A 17,739-nucleotide genomic window follows, 5' to 3' on the forward strand; every position below is an offset into this window, starting at 1 on the left:
CAAAATTATATTTGCAATATTAATTATTACAAATTAACAGCTCTGAGTTATAATGATACAGAATATATTATTTATATTCAGAATGATAATATTTAATGATATGGAACCAACATTTGTTTTTATTAATTTTTGATAATGAATACCGTAGCCTTCATAGGAGATATTCCGAATTCATTATTTTTCAATAGAATGTGATGTATTATCTCTGCTAACTGCTACCTTTAGTGTCCGTTATCACAGCTTTTGTCTTATGTAGGGTGCCAATTTTGATAAATTCAAATTTGAATAAAAAACATGTCTTTTATTCTCAAATGATAATACAATAATAAACAACATGACAATTCTATATTGTTCATTCACTAGAAAAAGTTCACTCAAGCTACTGTACTTAAAGATAGAATGTTAATGTAATACTGTAAATCATGTTAATTTTTGCTCTTGAAAGGCAGTTATGGTAACTTCAGAGGCGCCATCTCCAAATGATAGCTGAGTTGATGCAAATAGAATTTAAGGATACCTCCAAGATGTATGGCAGTTTCGCACCTGGAAAAATAAAAAATGGCAGATATAGATGAAGAAGAAATTCACTCAGAAATAATTTGATGCAAAGGAAGTAGCATATTGAAGTGATAAATATGAATAGAAATGGATGGACATAAAAATAAGGCAAAGAAACAATAATGAATTTGTAGGAATCAAATGAAAGTAGAAGTAGTATAGAAAGAAGTAGAAGTAAAAGTCGTAGCAAATTGATATAAGAATTAATAAAAAAATATAGGCTTCTATAAATGGGTACAATATAGTGAGCGTTATAGAAATATTTATAAAATGCAAATACAATAAGCTCACTTGAAGTTAATTATGTTTCCATTTCTTTGATGTAAAGTCATATTTTTTCAATATTTTTCATCTTTTAAATCAATATCTTTTTTTTGTAATGTGCAATTCTCACATTGAAAGAATTGAGTTTATTTTGGAAGCAGACACACTCATTATTAAGAATAACATGAAAGAAAATTCAACAGGCTTCTTGAATCTATAGCACAATGGAAGATATCAGTCATCACATATCAAAATCAATAATAATCTCATCTGGAGCAGACGGGCGAAAAGCGTTTGAGAGATAAAACATCATTATAATAAAATAGGAAGCTATACATAATGTTATAATTCTCTAGGTTCAATAATAAACTATCCAAAATTCAAAAGAAGGCGATTGATTAAAATTTATATTCAGCAACTGAAAATGAAAATTCGTTCCTAACATACTGGAAAAATATTCTTATTATACTTACTATAAATCGAATCATGAGTCTGCAATCAGCTACTCATGTTACTGATGGCCGCTAATGGCGTTTGTGGTCTCGGACTCTCAAAAGGAGGACTGAAAGGGAAAAAATAAAATTAAAACTTCAATTTTTCAACCCATACAATAGCGAAAATGCAGTCATTTTTGGTTTACTAATAAGATTTTCATTGGTTATGCCAATCTTCAATGTTATTATTTTCAATCGTAAACGATATACGTTCATCAACGATATCAACTTGTACTAAATACAATGGATATTCTTGAGAAGGCTCAATATCAAACTTTAAAGATATAATAACATGGTCGTGTGTTGAGAAAAATCTATCAGTTATTACATTCCATGTATGTTTTACATGTTTTACGTAGATTTTGTAATTTACTATAAAAATATTCTTTGGGTAAAACTGCACTCTTTTCTTCTAATTTAGAGAAGCTACAAGAGAAGAAAAATTTCAAGTTTTCTTCCCTCGTTCCACCTATCAGAATATATTTCTTCGAAATCCTAGCTCATATTGTCAATCTCCTTCTTCGAAACTGAAGCAAAATGGGTAGTTGCATTTTGTAGAAACAGTAGGTTCTTTGTTGAAACTGTTTCTACAAAATGCAACTAAATAAATAAATGAATAAAGTTATAGGCCTATTTATTTATTTAGTTGCATTTTTTAGAAACAGTAGGTCCTTTGTTGAAACTGTTTCTACAAAATGCAACTAAATAAATAAATATAATTTAGTAGGTTAAAACTAAATATTATTTTGTATTAATTTATAGGTTCTTTGTTGAAACTGTTTACCGGCCAACACCACTTTACACAATCTTACAATAGACAAAAAGTGTGATTAGAAGAAAACATTGGTACACTCTTTTACCATTAAGTAGAATACTCTTACTCGTTTTTACATTTTTCAGAGTTTCTAGAACTTGAAAATAGGTATACAACGGCCCGGATTGTTGGGCACTTATCAAATATGATGGACCATCAAATTACAATATCTCGAATTAATCTTTCAATTTTATTTATGAAATTGCATTTTTTTAAATCTACAGATTGAGTCTAATTTGTTCAATTATTCTAATAAAGCCTACTACACACACATCGATTTTTGGTCGAACAATTTTTTGCCGTCCTTATAAATTCTATAAGTAAGATTGAACAGATCATTTCAAACAGATTGTCGAGTAACGTTTAATCTTGTAGTATTCATAAGGATGGCAAAAATTCGTTCTGCCAGGAATTGATGTGTGTATAACAGGCTAAAGTGTCCTAGAAATCAGGCCTGAGATATTTTACATTTAAGAATGCGTAGATGACTAGAAAGTGGAATATTACTGTTGGTACTGACTGCAATTTGTTAGAGTTGAGCTGATCGGCCCAGGTGATGTGTCGGTCGTCAGGCGGATGGAAGTCGCTCTGCAGACTGACCTGGTCGTTCTGTTTCTCCCTCCTGGCCAGTGCCACACAGCACACTATCAGCAACACAGTCTGGCCAACCACGATCGCCAGAGCCACCACTATTGCACTGCTGTAGCTCGCGCAGAATACACCAATGCCGTCCTCTGAAACAGTCACAATCAACATACTTCCCCATAAAAAACGTTTGTGGATGTGTGTAATGATGGCAAACTCAAATTCTAAACCACTTATGAAGTGAAAAAAGCACTTACCATTAGCAGTGACGATACTTTTGACCTGGTGTATGAGACACTATAGTCCAAGAGTTATTACTTTCAACAGGAAGAGAGTAGACCGATTTCTCCTTCTACAGTTCGTAGCATGGACAGAGTAGTAGGGAGAAGTAAGCATGATGTGCACAATTGGATGCTGAGTCAAAGGTAGGGAGAATCCTGTTGGGCAGTGGGAGTGATTAGTGAAGGAAAGAGCATCGGGCCCTCAGTCTTCGAGAGAGAGCCGTGTGAAAAGTAATATCTCTCGGACTATAGACACTAGGCTGATACTAGAGTTAGTTTCTTCAGTCTGATGATGACCAGGTCGAAACTATCGTCACTGCTAATAGTAATTGCATTGTTCACTTCATAAGTGTTTTAAAATTCAAGTTTAAAATTAATAGTGAAAAGTATGAATATGCAACACAGTATTGATGATATAGTTGGAAGAACAATTGGTACAATTGGACAATTTAAATGGGAGACATTTTTTGTAATATAGGCTAATGTTTATGTTTTTTAAGGGACGGATTCAGAGATCCAAAGGTTCACAGAATCTCACACGTCAAACGAAGCTTATTGTGTGTCCCAAAGTATGTTAGTTAGGCAAACCAACTCCCGTGTCCTTTACAAGGTCCAGGAGTTTTTTCCCTATACCAACATCCCATTCCTCACCTGGTTGCTCACAGCCAAACAGAGCCCTTCTTCTAGCTCCAAGTCTTTCACAATCCAGTATGATATGCTTGGCAGTCTCTACAGACTAATTACAAAGCCTACACGTCTGGCTTTCATTTCTGAGTCCAATTGTGTGGAGATGTTTCCTGAAGTGGCCATGTCCAGTTATAAGGGCAATAACCTGTTTGACCTGACTTCTACCCAGACTCACCAGCCAGCTGGTGAAGCGAGGGCTTGCGTCTGCCAGCAGCCTTTTGCCAAGTGCTTGACCAGGGTGACCCTGCCATTGCTGGTGATGTAAGTCCCTGGACCATTTACTTATTGTGTGGAAGGCAGTTGTTCTGCTTATGCCACAGCAAGGCTCTGGGCCAAAGAATGGCATACTGGAACCCCACTTAGCAAGCTCAAATATAGGCTAAAGAATGTATTATATGAAATTATTGTGGCAGATGAATCTCAACTTGTAATCTATGAATAACTGGTGAAAAGGAATGGGCCATGGGCCTATTGATAACATTACATTCTTGTAGTATTGAAATGGTGGAACTTATGCGAAAATGCTAAAAATTGGAGTTTTTGTTTGATTTTAGTTATTGTGATGTTGAATGAGAAATTGGTTTGGAAACCAATCAAGATTCAACCAATGACTTTAAAGTATGAGTAAAATTATTGACACGTCAATATTTACGGAGGATTTGAATAATATAATATTTACTTATTATAGGGTCGCTTTCTCCAAAGTCATCATCATCATTTAAATCAATGTATGGTCGCAGTTAGTATAATGTGTTTCAATTGAGTCAACTGATGGTTTAAACTAGATGTCAGTTCAATGTTTTTAGAGAAATTCAACCTAACACACGATTGTACAAAAGCCTGTTAACTTTAATCATGATTGAAACCAATCAGAGAAAGCGGTTTTGAAGAAAAGTCTTCTCTGATTGGTTCTCATTGCATTCAATCATATTAATATATTCAACAGTCTTTTGTGCAACCAGGACTAAATGTTCAAAATACTGAAACATACATTAGTTATGATACAATTTCTAATGTAATTCTGACCGTTGGATCTGGAGGCCTCTGGAATGACGGTGGCGTTTTCGGGGAGAGCGGTCGGCTCCCTGACTATGATGGCCAGCTGCAGAGGCATCTCAGATAATACGTCTGCGGCTCTCCGACGACGTCCGTATGACACCACACGGTTACCACACTCTGTCTGTGAAACAACAAGCAAGCAAAATCATTGCAAATTATTTGGATGACATTAAATCACTAAACGACATAGAGACATAAAACACTGTATATTGTCGTCCCCATCATTTCCAGTGACGGATCTCACTATCGAGTGATTTAATAAATGATTAACATCTACTTATTTTTATTTACAAAATATAATTATAGTACCCTTTTTTGGAATTAATAGAATAATATCGTCACTTAAGATGCAAACTCTCGTAAACCACAAGTATCATATTTTCCAGGAATCAAAAATAACTATACAATTCATTTACTTTTCATATTTTTTCAAAGTTTTTCCTTGTGTTTTACTATTTTCAAGTTTCTTAATAATTCAGGCAGTCATTTCATCTATAAAAGTAAATTTAAATTTTTTATGTGGGTTACATGAAACTGCTATTCAGGATTTGGCACTATAGTGTGGCTTACAATGTTTTGCAACCCTTTATTCTACTAGACTTGAAATCTTAATGGAATAACAATTCAGTTTTCAAGATAAATGAATACAAAAAATAATGTTTTAGAATACATTTAATTGAAAAGAACAAGCACATGTATTGATTTGATTGAAATAGAACTCAAATTCCCTAGTTCAAACTGAATGTAAAATACAAATTGAAATTCTTGAAGTTTAGAACACTAGAATGAGAAAACACTACAAGATAAGAGTAGAAATTCATATCCAAGAACATTATAAAAGAGCTTAATTGAATTTTTATGAATAAACAAAGAGAGAAACCAGTCTGAATAATTTCATCATTGGTTATAGCCTAGTATCTAATTACAATTTACTATTTTAAATTTGGTATTAAATTCCTATTGAATACTATTACATGACATACAAAATAAATGAATAACTTAGATTCTTAAGAAAATAAATAAATTTAAATTCTCGAAGTTTAGGACACTAAAATAAGAAAACACTGTAAGAAAAAAGTAGAAATTCATAATCAAGTACATTATAAAAAAGCTAGATTTAATTTTTGTGGATAAATGAGGGGAGAAACCAGTCTGAATAATTTCATTCATTGGTTATAGCCTAGTACCTACTGACAATTCACTATTTTTAATTTGGTATTCAATTCCTATCAAATACCATTATTACATGACATACGAAATAAATGAATAACTTAGAATTCCTTAGAATAAATTCTATTCATGTTCTAAAGAATCATAGTAACTGTGGCAATGTGATGGGATAACACTTTTCAGTTCTTGTAAATGCTTCCATTTTTGAAAACTGATTTTCCTTTTTTTATCATTTAATTGTGGCCATTCAAATGTAGGAGATTGTTTGATTTTTCTCTGAGGCAAGATTTTCCATTCTTCATCAAAATTTAGTTTGTAGAAAACATCATTTGTGGGAAGGTATCTGAGACCTCGTAAATCGGTGACCACATTAGAGCTCCCAGGGCGAATACTAGCAAAAACTTGGAGCTTTCTGTCAGCATAATTCTTGAATGAATCATACTCCATCCACACGACATTGTATGGAGAAGGAGAACGTCTAGCATCCTTAGTGACTGAGACATAGTCACTAGGTAAATAGATTTCTCTACTCAATTTCAATTTTCTTTCAATAGAGCTGTGCACAGAGTCACACTCCATCTGAGTGTGACCTTTTTCGAGATATTTTTGTTCTATTATTATCTTCTTTCTTACTGACAAGCTGAGAAGCGCGTTTGCCATAACAGCATTCCGATTTTGGTAAGTGCATCCATCGCTAAATACAATTACCTTCTCCTTTTCATTCTCACAATATTTGTCAATATAATCTGTGAGACAGCTCGCGAAAGAAGATGCTGTCAAGTCAGTGTCCACTTCACTAAACCAGTAGCACATCACATGCTTACTCACAACATTCATCACTGTGAAATTATGACAGCAGAGCTTTGTCCTATAATATACAGCACTGGCTTGAAGACTTGGGCACACCTTAACTGATTGTAAGTCCATCATAAGAAGTGTACATTTACCTTCTGACGCAGCTTTCTTGTCGGAAGTCTTCTCCTCTCTAGCTCTTTCCTTCTTTTCTCTATGCTCTTCGTATGCCCTTTCATCGAGATTTCCAACTTCAAATTTACAGCAAATATCACATTTATCTTTTTTAGGTGACATGATGGAAAGATTTTTCCCATGGAAGACGTCATCAAAGGTTCTTCTTGATAATGGTTGCTTGGTAACATTTTTGCATTTATCCACGTAAATGTTGTATAGATGTGTAATAGAAGGTATTGTTTGATCAAGATAGTGCTTATTTGAGTCTCTTCTGCAGTAGTGCGAAGGAAGTTTTGCTAAATCATCAAAGAATTTCAAGAGAAATGCCTTTTCCTGTAAAGGTTCTGACCTTTTGGGTCTAGTTTCATTCATAACATCCTTAGATGTTGGCATGCCAATAGTATTAGCCTTACACCATGATAATACCTGGAACTCTCCAAGTCCAAGAGTACTTAAGAAAAGTTTCTTACATATAGGTACTCTGGCATTGTCAACAACAATGTGATACAAGAAAGTGCACCCTCTCCTGGAATCTGTGGATTTAGTGTACCGTCTTTTTGGATCACAACGAATTACATTATTGGTGACAAAAACTTTTCGTTGATCCCAATTGAAATGTTTCCAGAATTTATTAAATAGAGTCTGTCGTACTTCTTCTGACACTTCATCACACTTTCTCAAACCACTTCTTTTACACATATTCGAATCACACCTTGGACCTAGTTTTCGTTCCTTCCGGGTGACATCTTGAATGATTTTTCCAGAATCCTTTTCTTTACGGAAACCTATGTACTCTTCTCCATGCATCCGCAATTTTTTATTTTTCTGTCTCTTCCAACTGTCAGGGCATGAATTCTTCTTCCTCTTTCGGCCCTCTTCCAAGTCTCCATATTCATCAGAACTGAAGTTTGCAGAATTTGTATCAACATTTTCGGTGTCTTCATTTGGAGAAGTATCACACTGCAATTCAGCTTCAACAGGCCTGCTTTCAAAATCTGAAAAGAATGAGTGATATTTATATGGTGGATATAATTTTTTTTTAACAGTACCATCAATACATTAGTACCTATATTTGAATACAAACAGGGCACTGTTGCATTGCAATGGGATAGATGAAATCCAGTTGATAATCTCATTGTGAAGGTAAAATCGTGGGTTCAATCAATTCCCTCCTCACCAACATTGATTTATTTTGAAATTTCATAATGTATAGACTTGCAATTCATTTAATAGATTCCAAGAAATTTAGATGAAAAAGGGAATAATGAAATAAAAAAATATGATTAGTATAGATTAGATAATCAGACAACAGTCTAATAAGTACAGTATAATGACTGTATTTGGTAGACTGTGATAGAACTCTACACAATCATCTTGATAGAAGCATTGATTAACTTACCATGTGCTTCCCTTGAACAGCCAACTTGTGTAGATGCAAGTTCAACATTCTGGCCATCTCTCAAATCTTCAAATTCATCACAGTTAAGAATTTCAACATTTTCATCCACATTTTCGGTGACTTCATTTGGAGAAGTATCACATTGAAATTCAGCTTCAACAGGTCTGCTTTCAAAATCTGAAAAGAATGAGTGATTATGTTATTATTTTTGAAACAATCCCATCAATAAATCGGTACCTCCATTTGAATACTGACAGGGTACCATTGCATTGCAATGGGGCAGATAAAATCCAGTTGATATTTGAGTCTTGTTTAGAAGGTAAAATCGTGGGTTCAATCAATTCCCTCCTCACCAACATTGATTTATTTTTAGATTCCATAATGTATAGACTTGTAATTCATTTCATGGATTCCAAGAAATTTAGATGAAATAGTGAATAATGAAAGAATAAATTATAATAAGTATAGATAATCAGACAACAGTCTAATAGATAATAAATGATGACTGTATTTAGTAGACTGTGATAGGACTCTACACTATCATCAATCATTATGATAGAAGCATTAAATAACTCACCATGTGTTTCCATTGAACAGTCAACTTGTGTAGATCCAAGTTCAACATTCTGGCCATCTCTCAAATCTTCAAATTCATCACAATTGAGAATTTCAACATTTTGATCCACATTTTGAATTATTTCATTCAGAAAAGTCTCATATGGAATATCTGCTTCACCCTCTCTGCTTTCAAAATCTGAAAAATGATGGAAAGGGATTAGGCCTATGCAAATTATATTTCATAGTGAAATAAAATCAGATATTCATGTATTAAAAGTACTTGAAAGAATCTTTATTGACTGAATAATTCTATCAAATGCTTCAAAATCTAAAAACAAAAATGGTTCAAGTAAGTGATAGTCTGATAATATTAATACAATAACAGATAAGTAATTATTGCTGCTTGCTATCTGACTGCAGTAACATCAACTTTTCAATGACTTCCCGACGGTTTGGAGCTTACCTAAAACTATAGGTAGGCTATACATTCATCACTCACCACCATCATCCCCCTTGACAAGTCTCAGACTCATACGGGAATCATCCTCAAAAAAAAATTATAAAAATAATTGTAATAATATCCCACTTGTAGACTCCCTTGGAAATCTGTGTTTGAGGGAATTGGTTAAGCAAATCCAAAAAGGAAAACAATAATTATAATCATTGCTTCAAACAGCATTTTTATAACTTTTACCTTCTGATTTCATCAAGTCCTCATGTTGAGTAGGCGCAAGTTGAATTACTGGCAGATCTACTTCAGCTTCAACTCCTTCATTCAAGGAAATGTTGCAATCACTTTCTAAGTCAATGTTCTCGCATTCTGAAAAACACACAGTAAGCAAAGTGTTGAATTTATAATGATTGATGTAAGTTCTTAAGTTATGCCTATCTAATTATTGAAAAACAAGAGATCACACACAAGAAATACAGAGCTTTATAATTATATCCAAAGAAACCTTTAATAAAAATATATAAAATAATTGTATTCTTGAAGAAAGCAAGGATAATCTTGCTTGTTAAGGTATATTAATCGATAATATTCAGCTCAACATGGAAAAGTGAGTCACGTTTAGGTTAAATCATTTGGTGGAGTATGATAATTATGTAGTATTATAACTCACCTTGTATTTGTTTAATATCTGGGACTGCCAGTTTCAACATTTTCCATCCTCTTCTTGACTTATCCATTTTTTAAAACAGTAAAGTACTGAAATACAATCATGTAACTGTCACAGCAAATAAACCTTAGACCTTATACCACCGTAAACATGGAACACGCTAACAAAACTGAATAAACTAACCTATAAAACACATCAGCTGTTGGTGGTTACGAGGTTTTGCACTCATGTGAAAAGATGTTAACCCACCATTCAATTCAGAAATGTGGGATACAAGTTTTCAATCAAGCCTTGCAAGACCATGTAAGCCACATAGGATGGCTTACAAGAAATTGCAATTTATTGAGTGGGATAGGTGATTTTGTTTTTGTTGAATAACTTATTTAATTTTGGGTTGTGGGATACAATATTTTGCAGGGAAGTGCGCAGATGGAAATCCAAGCTGTTGACAAAGTTTCTTGATTTTGGCAAAATAGTGGGATACGAGGCTTTGCATCTTAACTAACGATATATTAAAAATACAATTATATAAACATCTGATAACATAAATATTCCATTTACACTGATTAAAAAGGGATAATAACTAGTTTAAAATGATAATTATTAAAATAAAATTCAATTAAATGCTGCAAACCACCCCGAAGGTTTCTGCTTCTGCAAAATATTAACAACTATGATATAGGCCTACACGTTATAATGCCAATGGAAAAAAATAGGAAAACAGCGGTGCCAATTCTCTGCCTTACCACTTCCTTCTATAGAGTATAGCCATAGCCACCTCTAATACAAGGCCCCGGCCCACGATATAGCAACGTCGCAGTGTAGGCCTAGAATCTAATACATGATTGGTGAAAAAGATTTTGAAAAATACCAGCTGATCTTTTTCACCAATCATGTAATAGATTCTAGGCCTACGCTGCGACGTTGCTATATCGTAGGCCGGGGCCTTGTATTAGAGGTGGCTATGGTATAGCTTATACCAGTTATATGATGAAATATTATCCTGTTCATTGTTATTAGAATTGATCAATCATAGATTGACGGCGAACATTCGTCAAGAAAATATTTTTTTAATGATTCAATAATAAATGTTGTTATTGAATATTTCGTTAACTGATTATATTTCTACATTGTTCAAAAACGATCTGGAAATGTTGTCGAGGTATGAATGGTTAGCACTGTCTGCTTTGTCGAATGATAGACAAGGATAGCAACACCCAACTTTAGTAGACAGACTAACTGTCTACTAACTTTGAGCAACACCAATGTCAATCAAATGGTGCCATTATAACGTAGACCTCACTAAAGGAGAACAGTAGCTAGAGGTATTCGGGGTGGTTGACAGCGTTTAATTTGGAATTCCGTTTAATAATTTATTATTTCATATTCATAAGCATTTGAACAAATGCAATTTCTCAATTATTTCCATCTACATAATGAGTAATAGAATGGTACCATACCGGCTTATTTATGTCCATCGCTGTATAGCATGAGTAATAAGCATTTTATATCATACCGGTTGACAGACATTCTCGCAGAAGGTGAGCACGAGACTGAAGCGGAGGATGGGTGAGGCGGGGAAGCGGAAGGCGCGGAAAGTGGCGGCGAGGGCGTGGTCACCGGCGGGAACCAGCGCGGGAAACACGGACGTGTCTGGTGGACATCCCCGCCAGTCCAGCAGCAGAATGGAGTCCTGGCCGGTGCCTGAACTTGCCACCAGGTGGCCGGCGCGTATCATGGACACATCTATTAGCCAAAAAAGAAAAAATATTGCCATGAAAAAAGACAATTACAAAATCATGAATAGAAAAGAAGGTTGTCAATGTGTAGTGTTTCATTCCGTTTTTTAAAAATAAATATTCATTTATTGGTTTGATAAGCTTGCTGTTTAAATTCATGAACCATCAACTCTATACAATTTGGATGTCAAGCGAGGAGGAACCCCCTGTATTATTTTATTTATTCATAGACAATAGATACAATGCAGGTAAAAACAACAGGCATTCGCCCAAAACTGCTTTAAACCTTAATTTGGAATACACGGTCTAGTAGAGGTTATGTAAATAATAAGTTAATTCACATACTATTGTCCACTATTGTGCTTAATTTGGACTATGAGTCCAAAAAATGTATGTATTACAATAAATAATTTGGATTTATCAGATTAATTAATTTCAAAATACAAATCCAAACCAAAATCTTCCTTCACAATCACAAAAAATATTAAAAATTTCACTTAAATCCACAAATTATACTCATGTTAAAATTCTCAACATGTTAAAATTATTATTATTATCTTAAATGTAAATTGAAACCCTGCCAATTGAAACCATTAAAATTTTTCCATCTCATCTTTATCTTTTTTCCAATCTAAGGCTGGTTGTATTTGTTAATTCCAGACACGAAACCCAATCTTCTGCACATAGCACCTATAGTGAGGTCCACGTTATAATGGCAGTGGAGAAAGATAAGAGAACAACGTTGCTGATCCTCTGTCTTGTCAATGCCTTCTATAGACGGTAGATGATACAGGTTTAATGATGTAAATGTTTATTCTCGTTTAAAATAATCAATAATTTTATATTTTATCAAGCAAGAAATTATATTTTTTCAATAATTTAATAATGAATTTTCATAATAAAGATTAAATATTTTTTTGATTAATTATTAGCTCTACATTGTTAAAAGACGATCTGGCAACAGAGCAGAGCAAGAAAGAGATAGCGCTATCCGATTTGTTGAATGATAGACAAGGATAGCAATACCATTGCAAATCAAACACTGCCATTATAATGATGACCTCACTATAGTACCTTGGTACATATTCTTTCTTACTTTAATTCTTATTCATTGAAGACTCACTGTAATGCTTAGAGCACACTCTCACCAAGTAACTGGCCAAGTCGCCACATTGGTCTTGTCATTCACACTGTAATGTGACCATTTGTGGATGCTCGACTGATCACTCGCCTCCGGTTGGCTGGCCTTTGCTCGCCTGGTCACGTCAAAAATCGGAGTGAAGGCAAATGAAGGCGAGCGCTGGCAAAACAGCCATCCACACTCTGACGCTCATCGCCATTTGTGCGCACTTGGCGAGAGTGTGGATGCGGCACAAGAATCATAATAATTCTCATCAGATTCATCTGTAGAGAATACACATAATTGGCTCTCATAATTAAATTATGAAGGCATTACAACAGCGAGGAGGGAGCTCCACTTTTTGTCCAATTGTGATGATGAAAATATTCAAAAAATATTTGACTCACTGTAGGGCGGATCGATATCAATCCTGAACTGCAACTCATCACCCAGTTGGGTCTCCATGGCCGGCTGTCCACCCTTCGATATGTCCACTATCGATAGTCTGGCATTAGCCGGCTCCAAAATGTTGCTTCCATTTCCTGTTATCACATTTTGAACGCTGCAAAACAAAATCACACAATTAAAATAAAAATACAAGGCGTAATGCTTTTTTAATTGAAAGGCATTTTTTGACAACTGATCATTCAGCAGTGATAACTGAACATCATTAAATGCAATTCAAATTTCACTTAGTTTATGAAACAGGTACTCTGAATAAGCTATCGATTCTGTTTCAATATGAGTTAGTTAGTGAAGCTAATTCAAGCTTCTTCATTTCAATTATTTATAGTAATTGAATTTGTAGCTCATTGATAATAATATATATTTTTATAGGGATGAATTTATTGTACCCAATCTTGAATGAAATTCCACAACGTCATTACTTTTTAATATTTTATTGATTCACTCCAACTCAATTTATGTATTCTTATTTTATAATCAATCTTGTTTTTTGAGTGCGTGCTTCTAAGACAGAAGGGTCTCTTGAGCTCAAGCTTCTAGTGGATTAATAGTGAGTTCCAATAATGTTGAATGTGAATAAACGTGATGGTTTTAGAAGTGAAATATTTAAACGTGAACATAATTAGTTGGTAGATTAAAAAATAGTTCAAATTAATATAGTGAATATAGGAGTTATTCTGAAAATAGAATGTGACGACTTAAGTTATGGATGAATTAATCATTAATTCCAACCCAGAAAGGCTATTTAATGTGATTGCATGTGAGATTTAAATAAGTGCTTCTCTGAAGATGGTGAGTAGGCTTTATAATTAATAAATTTTTGAACTCACAATCAAATGAATTCGGTACGATTTCGTTCCTTGAAGAGAAGCATTTTATAGGCCTACATTATTGCTGTAGACCGTCGTAATCATAAAATAAGTCTTGAATGTTGTACATATCACAGAATTACCTATTTAAACCATGAAATACTAGTTTCGGTTGTTGCACCATTATAATAATAAATGATTTTTATTGCCAAAAAAATTCTATAATATTTCTAAGTTTATAATCTTTTGAGTTTTGGCGTGGCTGGAATAAAAGAAGCCATGCATTTCAGCCACGAGTTCTATGAGTCCAAAAGTTATCAATATTATCAAACACTAATAAACGTCCAGTTTCGACTGAATGTTATTAGGGAAGTATTGATTATGTTCTTCGGCTTATGGATTCAGATTGGAATACTTGAAGTTTTGAGAATAGCAATATGAAAATTCTATTTGTACTATTTATTTGAATAAATAAATAATTTTATTTCCATCATAAATTTCACTTGACATTCATTTTAAGTTTTGGAAATTATATGACCACTTTGACAAGTTGTGTGGTCATTGTTAGTAATGTATTCAATTGTAATTACTAAATTGTTAAGACATAGATTTTTTTTTTTGGAGTTCAGTTCATCACTTTACAGACATTTTAGCGCACGACGTCTGTAGCATCCTGTAAACTTTAAGAAAGAATATAAGTAGTAGTTTTGGACTTGATCTACTTCCTTACTGCAAACTGTGATGATTAATAATTGAATAGCATTATTTTTGTTTATATTATTTTATGGTTGTATACTTATCATTTGAGGATGCGCAGGAAATATTGTAAGTTATTGTATTATTTTTATGAATTGCAATGAAATTGATATGAATGAATAAATGAATGATAAACGACCAGAACTAGTTTCTCATTGTCTCTGTGATAGTGGCAGCATTCTAGATTTATTTCGCAGCAGGATTGGATATGAGATGAGGAAACTTACTACCTTGGCTCGCTGACTCCGAAGGAAGCATTGAGAGTGATGTTGTTGCTGAAGGACGAGTAGCCAGAGTTGGAGAGCACACAGCTCAGGCGCACGACTCGGTCGCTGATCGTCTGAATCACTTTGTGGTGTTGCACGACGATCACTGTTGACGCCTGGGTTCTGCAATTGGAAAAAAATGGTTGATTTATTAAAAAATTGGTTGATTTCATGAGAAATCGGTTGATTCCTTGAAGAACGATAATTTAGAAATGACAGGTCTGAACCCTGTCCGGCCAGTGTGAAGGCCGGATTAGATAAAAAGATGTGAACCGTACCACTATCTCCGTAAACAAAGCCGTAGTGCATTCGTGTGACGTCAGTACAGACAGGGCTCCTACACCAATAGAATTCGTTGATTTCAGCTGATCTATATCAGCTAGTGTTTTTATTGGTGTAGGAGCCCTACCTGTGCTGACGTCACACGAATGCACTACGGCTTTGTTTACGGAGGTAGTGACCGTACACGGATATCATGATTTTGGAAGAAACGAACATTTTTTAGGCAGCAGTCAGCCATATTGGATGATGTCGCATAAGTTCAATGTAAGAAAAATCATGCATTCATTTTGGAACACATCACAGCTACAGTATAGGCCTTCTCGGAAAAGAATTCATTGGATGCTGCAATCAGAAAGAATTCAATGTAGCATCAGGGCAATGGCGATCTCAAATTTCAAGCATTCCGTCCAAAAAACTTCAAAACAAGTTAGCCTATAAACTTGAAGTCTATTGTTGCATCAATTATGGAATTATAAAAAAATGAGAAGCAATTGCCCATTTTCTTTCTAATTCTCAACTAGCAAAAATAAATTGCTGAATTCTTCAATAGGACGTGAATTCCTGTCCTTGCATAAGGGCGTTAAGTGCTTGAGAATATCACATTGATCTTATGGGATACATAGTTGAATAAATGGCCGATTGCTACGTACCACTTTTAATGCAACTGCATGTCCAGCGAAGCATAATAAATTTTCCATAATAGTTTAGTAGAAAACAGCCAAATCAGCCAAAATTACTGAGAGAAATTCACATTGTTTTCATCCGAAGACCAATGATGTTTCTATAGTGATTTTGTTTGTGAATTCATAAAAAAACGCAAAACATCAACTTGTTTCTTTGTTATATCTACTCGAATCATGCATGTAACCTTAGCCAAATTAAAATTAGCTTTGAAGAGAATGGAATCACATAATCTCATTTAAGAACATTTTATACAGTATAAACAAATCTAGCGACGCTCATGGAGTGTCCAGTCATTTAATAGCTGATAACTAAAATAATTGCAATCTATATTAAACACCTTTAGTGAGATTCACTTCAAACTAGTTGAACAGGAATCGTTTATGTCAATTTTTAAAATTCTAATTTACTTTATTTATTCAATTTACGAGATCACAACATCAAATGAATGATTTAGAGACAATCAACAGGATGATCACAAAATTGTTTCTCTTCCTGATTTTGATTTTATTGTGCTATTATACATATACTTATAATTATAATACTTTTGTAACTACCGTATATTAAAATAGACAATAATTTCATTTAGACCTTGTTTCTTGGACACATATTAAACCTATATTAATTTAATAGGTTAAATTCTCCATTGAATCCAATAAGACGTGTCTTAGAAGCCAGGCATTGGTGTGAAATGTAATGTGAGCGAATGGTGACAGTTTGACGGTTTTACCTGTTGACAGCGCCGACACTCCTGACCACCTTGACGCCGCACCGATTGCGCTCCAACTGCGACTGGTCCCCAGCCGGCACGGGGATGACGAGCTGCGTGCTGTTGCCAGCTCCAGAGCCCTGCACCCCGCACACGTTGGCATGACCCAGTGCAAACAGCTGACCGGTGAAGCCAGGCCAGTTCAGTGTTGCCACCATTGTGTTCGCACCGCATTCCACTGACACTGAAATAAGATGTTTCATTTACTCATTTCTTTTAAGGGTTTCTCCACACTTAGCTACGCTACACTGAAAAAACGTCCTATCTCCCAATGTTAAATTTAAGCTACGAATGTGAACGAGACAGATTCTTAGCTTGGATTTGACATTGGGAGATAGAACATACCCTATTTTCTCTTTTTTCTCATCGCAGATTATGCCCAAATGAGCTTTCTGCTTGTGTGTGGTTAATCGGAAGTGCGAGGGTGAGTTATGAGATGATCAAACGTCCATGCCTAATCGATGGGATTCGACGGGATTCAAACCCGCGACCAGGTAGCAGACTGAAGGGTGCAACGCCTTAGTCAACTCGGCTATCTGTCCATAGCTAAGTGTGAATATACCATAACAGCGGCGAAATATACTTGATCAAAAGCGGAAACTCCTCAAAATTTTGTGGTCTCCAAAAGTTTGACACGTTTTAAAAAATATATAATCCAGTACTCGATGAAGGCTTTGTGCAAATGGTTTTGGAAAAATCTTAGGGTGATGACACATCAGGCCGGAGACGATACAATTGGACAAAAAATTCACTGCGAAAATTGAAATACAAAATGTCCAGATGCATCTGGTGTGCCATGGTATCACCTACCCCAATGCTGAAAAGTCTTCCCACTCGGTTGGAACGGTCATTTTGTCCGATCGTGTCCGGCTTGCTGTGCAAGAAAAGTAATTGGT

At 34.7% G+C, this 17,739-nt stretch overlaps 2 protein-coding genes across 4 annotated transcripts in view; both read right to left on the minus strand.

The window, feature by feature from the left end:
* Positions 1-286: 286 nt before the first annotated feature.
* The window catches only part of LOC111048518, a 30,205-nt gene continuing 12,752 nt past the window's right edge, over positions 287-17,739 (minus strand). For 2 of the 3 annotated variants that reach the window (XM_039425072.1, XM_039425073.1), the window contains exons 9-16: positions 16,805-17,027; positions 15,073-15,234; positions 13,223-13,377; positions 11,473-11,702; positions 4,710-4,863; positions 2,651-2,864; positions 1,296-1,384; positions 287-543 (exon numbers count right to left, since the gene is read on the minus strand). In XM_039425072.1, the coding sequence (XP_039281006.1) occupies positions 1,321-1,384; positions 2,651-2,864; positions 4,710-4,863; positions 11,473-11,702; positions 13,223-13,377; positions 15,073-15,234; positions 16,805-17,027 (1,202 nt within the window). In that variant the 3' untranslated portion in view covers positions 287-543; positions 1,296-1,320. The remainder of the gene's footprint in view (positions 544-1,295; positions 1,385-2,650; positions 2,865-4,709; positions 4,864-11,472; positions 11,703-13,222; positions 13,378-15,072; positions 15,235-16,804; positions 17,028-17,739) is intronic. The other variant, XM_039425074.1, reaches the window with a different exon arrangement.
* Positions 5,073-10,467, minus strand: LOC120350646. Its single transcript, XM_039425071.1, has 5 exons — positions 9,960-10,467; positions 9,533-9,658; positions 8,858-9,034; positions 8,281-8,457; positions 5,073-7,876 (listed from the first exon to the last, which is right to left on the minus strand). The coding sequence occupies exons 1-5, from the start codon at positions 10,024-10,026 to the stop codon at positions 6,036-6,038; spliced, it is 2,388 nt and encodes a 795-aa protein (XP_039281005.1). The 5' UTR covers positions 10,027-10,467; the 3' UTR covers positions 5,073-6,035.

Source organism: Nilaparvata lugens, chromosome 3 (assembly GCF_014356525.2).
Source record: "Nilaparvata lugens isolate BPH chromosome 3, ASM1435652v1, whole genome shotgun sequence".
NCBI lineage: Eukaryota > Metazoa > Arthropoda > Insecta > Hemiptera > Delphacidae > Nilaparvata > Nilaparvata lugens.

What these genes read in the sequence shown, in the direction of transcription:
- LOC120350646 (XM_039425071.1), bottom strand. Translation starts at nt 10,026, where the DNA reads ATGGATAAGTCAAGAAGAGGATGGAAAATGTTGAAACTGGCAGTCCCA. An exon ending in AGATATTAAACAAATACAAG is followed by an intron (nt 9,659 to 9,959) that starts GTGAGTTATAAT and finishes TGTGTTTTTCAG; the next exon opens with AATGCGAGAACATTGACTTA. An exon ending in GGACTTGATGAAATCAGAAG is followed by an intron (nt 9,035 to 9,532) that starts GTAAAAGTTATA and finishes ATCATTTTTCAG; the next exon opens with ATTTTGAAAGCAGAGAGGGT.